At 40.2% G+C, this 9,012-nt stretch overlaps 1 protein-coding gene across 3 annotated transcripts in view; it reads right to left on the bottom strand.

Moving 5' to 3' along the window:
* Nucleotides 1–9,012, bottom strand: part of STX8 (syntaxin 8) — a 181,761-nt gene continuing 172,749 nt past the window's right edge. For all 3 annotated transcript variants that reach the window (XM_025212904.1, XM_025212902.1, XM_006031271.3), the window contains one exon: nucleotides 1–1,122. Coding sequence is in view for 1 of the 3 variants with exons in the window: in XM_006031271.3 (XP_006031333.1) it covers nucleotides 1,055–1,122 (68 nt within the window). In the remaining 2 variants the exon portion in view is untranslated. The remainder of the gene's footprint in view (nucleotides 1,123–9,012) is intronic.

Here is a 9,012-nt window from a genome sequence, read left to right as displayed (position 1 = left end):
TATAAACAAGTTGACTTTTATTCAGTGCTATTGCTTGCTCTATCCATTCAGACAATCAAGTTGGCACATATATGAAAATAATAATTTTTGGCCAGAAATAAGCATTACATTTTTTTCATTAATGCATTTTAAATACTTGTATTTTCCATTGCAGGTTTAACAAACTGTGGAACATTATAAAAGAAAGAGAAGCAGAAATCTGGGCTTGAGATTAGTACATGGACTCTGTTTTATCTTCTGCAGTTTAGTTGGCTGTGATAAAACTTGCCTCAGTATAAAGTTAAAGCACACTTACCAGGAAGTCTCAGCTCCTCATGAGCACATTTTGGGCAGTGCTTTCCACTTGTATGCACCTGGCTGTACAAAACCTTGAAAAGACCCTCAGCTATTTACATTTCTATTTGCGGAGATCAACACTGATAATTCTCTCACAACAGCCAAAAACTGAGTCATACTTGAATACACTTCTAAGGTTTATCTGAAATACTAAATCAATCCCCTTCCACCCTTACCATCAGACATCATTGTAGGGTTATACCCGCTCTCAGACTTTATGGATATCCAGTATAAATGAGCTCTTTAAAACATTCACGTCCTTGTAAGATGAAAACGTCTTAATTCTCAAGAGAAGCACTAGAGTGAAAGAGCTCCATGTATGTACTACAAGAATCATGTCTTAAGAGTTTATAGAAAATTGAAACCCACAGGACAGCTGATGTTGACACAAGGGAGAGGGGGCATGGCAGATCTATATGATCATTTGCTTAGAAATGGGTGCATCAAGGAGTAAATTATAAAAAAAAAAGTGTCTATCTCCAGTTGTGCCCCCTTTAAATACAAAATTCAGGTAGTAAAGGAGCCCTTTTCAAGCTAGCCACAACTGTCTGGCTATGGACTTTGAGCAGAAACTGATGCATGTCGGACACAGCTTCATTCTAATACTGTTGAGTTTATTTAAAAACACAAAACGTGTTTGCACTTCTGTTGTTCTGCTCTGGTGTCATTCATACTCCACCGTTGATACACAGGTTCTCTGATAGTCCCTGAATTCATATTATTTTGTTGGCCAGACGGCAACCACTGCTATTGCAATCAGCAACAAGACAATCACCACCAGCATCCCTAGAAGAAACAGAACAAAATTAAGTTATTGCTTTAGGTTAATTTGAAGGAATTTTTAAAAGAAACTTCCTTTAGAGTCTCTCCCTTTACTTCTCCCTTGAAAAAAAGTGCTATTTAGAGCATTCAACTGCTGAAAAAATTTCAATTAGAACTTTCAAGTTGATACCTGGGCAGTATTTTAACTGCAAAGTCCTATTTTTGGTAGGATTCTTTGTTAAAGCTCTCAAGGCTGACACTAAGACCACTATTTTTGCTACTCTGCAGGTGGATGTTTAAAGAGAGACATCCCCTACTTTGGGCCCCAGTCCTGAAGACTTATGAACCTGCTTAGTTGTACTAATTTTCTATACAGACGCCAAGCAGAGACTAACATGCCTAAATCTTCGCAAGACTGCAATTTCTTCTTAGAACCACCAGAACCCTCAATAAGCATTCTCTCTGCACAATGTATTTACCTTGTAGATTTATATCCTGCACTATCCAGCATGGACAGAGCAGCTTACAATAAACCACCCACAGAGAAGAAACAACTGTAGATTCTCCAAACACCCCCCAAAACTTGGAAACTCCAATCCCCCCCACAACCAATTACTACTTCCCTCCCTACAAGCAAACCATCTGGCCCAGTGTTTCTCAACCCCTGGGTTGCAAGAATATATGAAAGGGTCGCAAACAAACTTTAAAAATGGATTTGCCTTTAAAGGAGAAAATGTGGGAAACAGTGGCTTTTCCCTTGCTGGCTGGCAGAGTTGCAGCCTGCAAGGGGCCACTTGGGGTCCACCATGCCCCCCCACACACCCACCTCCTGCCCCACATACTGGGGGGCTGGGGACTAGGTGCAGGGGGCAGCAAGTCAGGAGCGAGGACACTGGCCATCCAAGTTTACAAATGGGTCCTGGTACAAAAAAGGTTGACAACCACTGCTCTGGCCAATCCCAACCATGCTTCTCAACCACCAGTTACAACCAAATATAAGAAACCTCTTCCTACTTCCATCACCCCCTGTCCATCCAACTCTCACTACCCTGCCTAATCCTCAGAGAGATCCTTTCCTCCTCCCCCAATGACCCTTCCAAGCTCGCAACTCTCCTCCTACAGAGGGCTGCCCCCCACAACTTCTCCTCCATCCTGACAAGCAACATTAAATTCAAAAGAATCTTAATAAAAAGAAAAGGAAAGGCCCTCTGTTTTGGCCTCAGTCACACACAAAGGGCAACACTAAAGGGGGCTCTTAAGTATCACCCCTTGGCATCACCCCAGGGTGGTGTGCCAACCTTGCAGGGTCTTGCAAGCTTGCTGGGTCCTTGCATATGAAGTTGCTGGTGATATACAGGTAATTTTACTGCTGAGGGAGGAAGCTATTTGCAAAGCGAAAAGTTAAGTTTTGTTGAACAACCCCCCCCCCCCCCCAACTGTGGAAAACAAAGAGCAATGACCATGATAAAGAATCTAACAAGTGCTATGCCAAACCATGCAGCAGATACATGTTTGTGTGATATTTCCTTTCCAAAAATCTTATTAGCTGACATGCTGTAAATACTAGGCTAGTCTCCCAAAATTTTGTGACAATTTTTTTACTCAGGTATGAAACAACACTACTTCCACACACCTACCCAAAAAAAGTGTGTTAAAAGTATTCAAGTAAAGAATGCACCTGAAAAATGGTGTCTTTAAAACCTACTCAGATTCATGATAAATAACTACTGAAAGCCTGAGCTAAGTTGACAGTGGGCAAGGCCCTTTTTCATTTGGGCTGGCACTCAGCAAAGCAAGGTTAAATTGGAGTACTGTTATGGGAGTTGCTACATAATCATCTCTCTCAAATATGTTTAAGTTCGTCTTTTATTATAAGCTGCCCTGAGTCTTTTTCGCAGAGTAGCATATAAATCTAACAAATAAAATATAAATAAATAAATAAATAAATAGCTATATGAAACTAGTTTTGCCAGACCACTTCATCTTCCTTATGTTTCAAAGGGTATTATCTGCTTCTCTTAGCTGAAATATTAGTTTCACATCTTGCCAGAGGAGTACATTGTAGCAATGTTGATGATAAACCCATCCCTCCCCTAAAAATAAATCCCCTATTATTAAAACTCTTGGCAAAACTTCTTGGCTAACTGCACAATGTCCCATGCATTTCACTCAACAGTGTAGCACACATTGGCTTCTCCTCAGATTCAGCCCTCTTTGAATTATTAAACAGACTTTCTTCTTTTTTTTTCTTCAATATCTGCTCTCAAGTATCCCCTTCAGAGCTGTGTGAACCACATCAGGTCTTCAAGTGTGGAAAAAATGTCCCTTCATTTGGTCTGCTAACAGATGAGTATTACTCAACCACTTGCAATATTTACAAGTCCAGCTCACAGCAATTAAAAAAGGATATATTAAAATAAATCCTCTTTCCAAACTGGAAAAGAATATTAGACATGGCTCTTCATAAACAGTGTCATGTTTTCTGTGCAGAAACTGTTTCAGTGCCATGCATCCATATTTTTTTCCAGAGAAATGGAGTTGCCACCAACATTATTTTTCATAACTGGGTGCCAGTACATATCTGAATTTAGCGTTACTAGCAAGTCACCAGATTAACCCAGTCGATATCTCATGCACCAGGCATGGATTTATCTTCCTAGTAAAGCTGCTTTAATCTAAACATCATAGAAGCCAATATCAGTATGCAGTCCCATGTTTCAGGTAGCATTTGCTTTCCTTTACTAAAAAAAAACAAAATAAAAAAACGCACTTTCCACAGCTGTATTATAAACTACTTTCTTGGGGACATTGTAAGAAGAAAGTAAACCTTTTTTGTCAAATTCTGTTTTGGTGCAACTCCTCAGTAACTTAAAAAGTTTGGGGGGGTGGGGGCGCACACATCAGTTTGGTACAAGACTCATTCTTGGGTTTCAGTTTTTAGTCTAATTAGGAAAATCCTGACTGTAACAGGCCCTTTACATCACTGTTATGGCTGTATGGAAAACTATTCTGATTGATATTTTCAAAGGAGTTTTAAGATATTTGGCACAAACCCCGCACTGATATTCAGTTTAGACTGGGTGTCTAAAACCCTTGGACATCTCTGAAGACTCCCAGCCACTGTACACAAAGACTCCAGGGATATTTTCAGAGGCATCAATGAGATTTAAAGTAGGCAACTCTTATTCAGCTTTCAATAACATGCAAGTGCCCTTTTTTCCTTTGCAAATTCACCTCCCACGCAAATTTAGGCTTTCTTTTCTATTATGCTGTTACTCCCTTTGACATTATGCTTGGATTGGGGAGAGGGAATGGGGGAACGACAGGACCAAATGGTTTGGGGGTTTTTTTAGCTGTGAGATCCTGTTTCTATAGAAATGCATTCAGCACTGGGAAAGTGAAAGCACCAGATCCATGTGTAGAGCAACTCAGAAACAGAACGTTTCCAAACAATTTCTACTGGATGCCAGCTGTTTATTGAATGTAATTGTTTGAGGAAGCTTACTCAGCATCTTCCACCACTCCCTTCAAGCCACATGTAACAAAAACTGTAAACACTATTGATCTCAAAGTGCTGACTGCCAAATTCTCTCATCCTGCCTCCAAAATGACTCCCCTTCCCTCTCCCCAATCCAAAGTCACTTTGCCTTTTCTTCTCCGAGGAATCCCAGAGGGTTTCTCTGTTTCCAGACCCCACTAAGTCCAATATAGGGCCAGCCAATGCTCTTTAGTGCAAGTCACTGGAGGTACACAGGTTTATATTAGGTGAAGCTCTGGCCCATAAATCAAGTAACTTACTTCTCCATATGAGAAAGCAAGAGGCTGATATTCTTGGTTATTTTCAGTTCTTAAGGAAGAGATGGTTACTGTTAACCTGAAGTCAAGCAGAAGGTAAAGCAGTGGCACCTTAGAGACTAACTGGTTCAGAAAGGCACGTGCTTTCACAGGCAACAACCTACTTCATCAGATACTAGCTTCATATTAACATGTGACAAAGCAGATTGTTACCTATGAAAGCACAAGCCCCTGTAAACCAGTTAGTCTCTAACATGCCACCCTGCCACTTCTTGAGAAATGCTCAGAAGTTGCTGTAAGGGATGCTGCTTATCAACAAAAACAGCCAGATGGACGGATGGATTTTTTCTGCTTTGCTAAAGGGGGAAGAATGATGTGTTTTACTAAGTAAAAGTTATCTTGCAAATTTATACTTTGATCATTAATTTTCAAAAGTACCAATAAAACGTACACAATGGACACATCTACACATGCAATCAAGGAGGCTGAATAAACTCTGGCATAATTCGTGCCAAAGTTTATTGCTCCTGGGTGCTGCATGTGTCAGCTCCACAGTAAACATCTCGTGTAGGTGTGCCCAATGATTTAAACCTGGTCTCAATTTTTTAATTTTAATATACATTTTGGAGTTTTTATTTTTGATGAATTTGTTAGGAGTGAATGGTGCTGCTTAAATTGGAAGGAAATAAGACATGCTATTTAACTGATGCTCTTAGGCTTTCCATTATGTTTTTGCACTGCAGGAAGTTTTAGAAGGTGAAAATCCTCAGTGCAGTTTCAGTGTAATTGAGTTTACAGTCTTTAGCAATTAAGAGACAACCAAGATTGGCTTATTAAAAAACATTCTACATGTGTGAATTAGTTAAGTTAATGGGGCATAATTAGTCTTTGACAGCCCCAGGAAAAGCTCCATATAAAACAGAATTATTACCCGGCAGGAATTCAGGAAAGTAGGTGATTAATAAAACATCGCTAACATGTGACAGGAAAATTAACGGGAGGATTTAAGAAAAAGTTTGCTACAACAGCAGCAGCATGACAGGCTGAAAAATGAAATAAAGTCATTCTTGCACCTTAAAAAATGGGTACAAATAAAAAACAGGTGGACACCTCCTCCCTCCCTCCAGAAGTCCTGCTCAAGTACTTATTCCTCACACAAGAGGTGGCAAACCATGTAAGGCATGTGTCAGTGTAGCCAAAGTCTGAGACTGGCTGGGCTTAAAGGCTTCTATTATCCAGTCATTCTGCACAGAAAGGGCAGGAAAACATAAGTTGGCAAAACTACACAAATTTCAATATGCCTCTTGCATGAAAGAAACCAGATGTTGTGTGTATCATATTTTATGCCTCTATAGCATAGTAGGTAAAGAGGATATGGACATTTAAAGTAGCAGTTTCCATATGCGTGACAGGCTGTCATAAAAATGCTTATGGTAGGGTTTGACAATAATTTGCATTTCAGATTCTCGGTCGTCTGTGCTTGCTCCAGTGCTGCGAAGTATAAATATCCCATTGCCAAGAACAGCTGAAGGAAGCATTCACAAAGCACAAAATCTAGTTGCCTAAACTAATCTAAAAGAACTGTGAAGTAAAACAGGAGCAACAGAGAATGGAATAAACAAGATGGATGTATGGATAGTACAGGAAATGGTGATACAGATGAGTTTGGCTGGCTTACAAAGGGGAATCTCAGAAGTGAGAACTGTGGTCTGCCCAGAGCCAATGGAACAATCAACCAGCAAACACGGGTGGCCAGAGAAAGTCCAGCTCTTTAGCTAAACTCTAGCAACATCAGGATTGCAAATTGTTAGCGAACATCCTAGAGATGTATGGATGAGATGCAGAGAACACAAAGGTCTCTCTCAATAACCACTATGTCTTCTGCAGATTCAAGGGCTAATGCGGTGCTACAAAGCTGAAATGTTGTGCCTCTCCTATTAATATGCTCAACCCTCAGACAGGAGATCTACCTGCTTCTTTTACAGTACAGACACTGGAGTTACCAGGGTGTTCCCCATTTCAAGAACAGAAAGATGAACGGAATAATTCACCTGCGGAACAGTAGAGGGTCTGGGAGACTCAAAGGTATTAGTATACATATATTATTATATATAGAGAAAAAGGGGCAACAAGGATGATTAGTGGTATGGAGAGGCTTCTATACAACGAGAGACTAAAGAGACTAGGACTATTCAGTTTAGAAGACATGCTTGAGGGGGGAACATGATAAAGGTTTACAAAACACTAAGTGGTGAAGAGAAAGTAGATAGGGATTTATTATTTACTATCTATCCCAAAAGGGATTGGGCAAATTCTTGGAGGAAAGGTACATCAGTAGCTATTAAACATAGAAATTAGGGGTACAGCATCTATCAGATCTTCCTAGACCTTAAGTGGCGGAGACTGGAAGTGGGAGAAGAACAGGAGAAAACCCCTGGTCCTATCCGGTTTATTCTCCCTTCTAGCATTCCCTCTCTGCCACTGTGTGACACAAGATACTGGGCAAGATGGACCTACAGTCTGCCCCAGTAAGTAGCAGTTCTTATCTATAGAAGTTAAGTGATAGAAGCATCAGTCATGGATCTCAGTAGCTCAAGAGCTGAACAAATACATAACAAAGATGGTCTCCATCCCAAAGTGTTTATGGTGCAAGTATTAAACCAGAAACTGCAGATGGATACAGACAAGTGTAGGAACACAAAGAATCAATATTAAGCAGAACAATGAGCAGTGTTTTCAAAACCACAACAGCCTAGCTCTTGTCAAAATTGTTGAAGCCTTCATAACAATGGAGAATTTTAAGGGAATAACTGAAGGAGAAAGCAAGATAGCTTTCCAGACGTTTACAAGGAATTCTTTCCAAGTACTAGAGCAGACGAGCTTAAAACAAAAATACTGGATGAAAATCGAACAAGTGGGCATGATAGAAGCTGGTACCCTAGGGTTGACTGGAAACAATAATCAATCTCTCGGTGCTGAATGAGAGATAAGCAGGGTGAAGGCAGGCTTTTAAAACCCTTAAAAGTGAAGACAAGTAGCTTATGTTTGACACAATGAAGAAAGGGATGGTGGAACAGAAGGCAAAAAGAGGGTCAAATGGTCAAAGCAACAGGCTAGAAAAATGATCTTTCCAGCAGCATTTAGACTGGAGATGTGTCAAGATCAGAAAGAACAACATTGCAGCGATCGAGATAGAGAGAACTTCTGTGTAAGTTGAATAGGAAAGGGAAAATCTCAGATATGTTATGAGGGAAGAATATGCAAAGATATAGACACAACCTGGATGTGACATGCAAGTTTAAAGACCTAGATAGATATGCAAGTTGAAGTTGATATGTCATGTCTTGATCTCAGTAATAGCCAAGATGGTGGCACTGTCCCCAGCCATGCACGGAGAAAAGGACAAGAAGATCTGTATGTAGATAACGGTTCAATAGTTCTGCTAAGGCACAGCTACAGAAATACTGCTCTCTCCTTCCTTCACTAGTGACAACGAGGCCTTTGCAGCAAGCCTTTGTTGTTCCTTCTCCCTAGGGAGTAGAGACTGCTTGATTCAATGCTGCTTCACTATCAAAACACCACACATGCTCCCCTGCACAACGAGTCCTGGGCTAGTGAGGTTCTGCTCATTTCAGACTGGCTGGGGATCAGGATAAGCCTGCACTGATATACTTTTCTTTGAACTTAATACACTAAATAAAATTAAAAGCACATAAATGCATGCACCTATATCTATATCTTTGCACATGCGAATCATCAACTATATATGTGAATCACTTAATCCCCCCAAAATGTAGCCACCTCAGGAATGCAACTAGGAAGTTGTTTAATGCCACATGCAAAAGCACCACACAACAGGATATTCAAGCAGGTTAACATCTGTTCCCTCTGGAATTGCAGGAGAACGCACAGGAAGGCACAAGCTAGAATTTGGCCAGGGCATTTTGGTTCATACCCTTACTCCCCTCTACAGGTGGTAGACATTTTCAAAAGACTATTTTATTTTTATTTTTGAAAACTAGACTTTTTCAAAAAACAATTTTTGAAAAGTCATTGACTTGGTGTCAAATGTGTGTTTTTCCATGAAAAAGGCAGTTCTCTCTCTCAATTTTAATAAAC

The sequence above is a fragment of the Alligator sinensis genome, unplaced genomic scaffold, assembly GCF_000455745.1.
Source record: "Alligator sinensis unplaced genomic scaffold, ASM45574v1 scaffold17_1, whole genome shotgun sequence".
Taxonomy (NCBI): domain Eukaryota; kingdom Metazoa; phylum Chordata; order Crocodylia; family Alligatoridae; genus Alligator; species Alligator sinensis.
The sequence above is the reverse complement of the archived record's forward strand: the minus strand, read 5'-3'. Positions and strand labels throughout refer to the sequence as shown.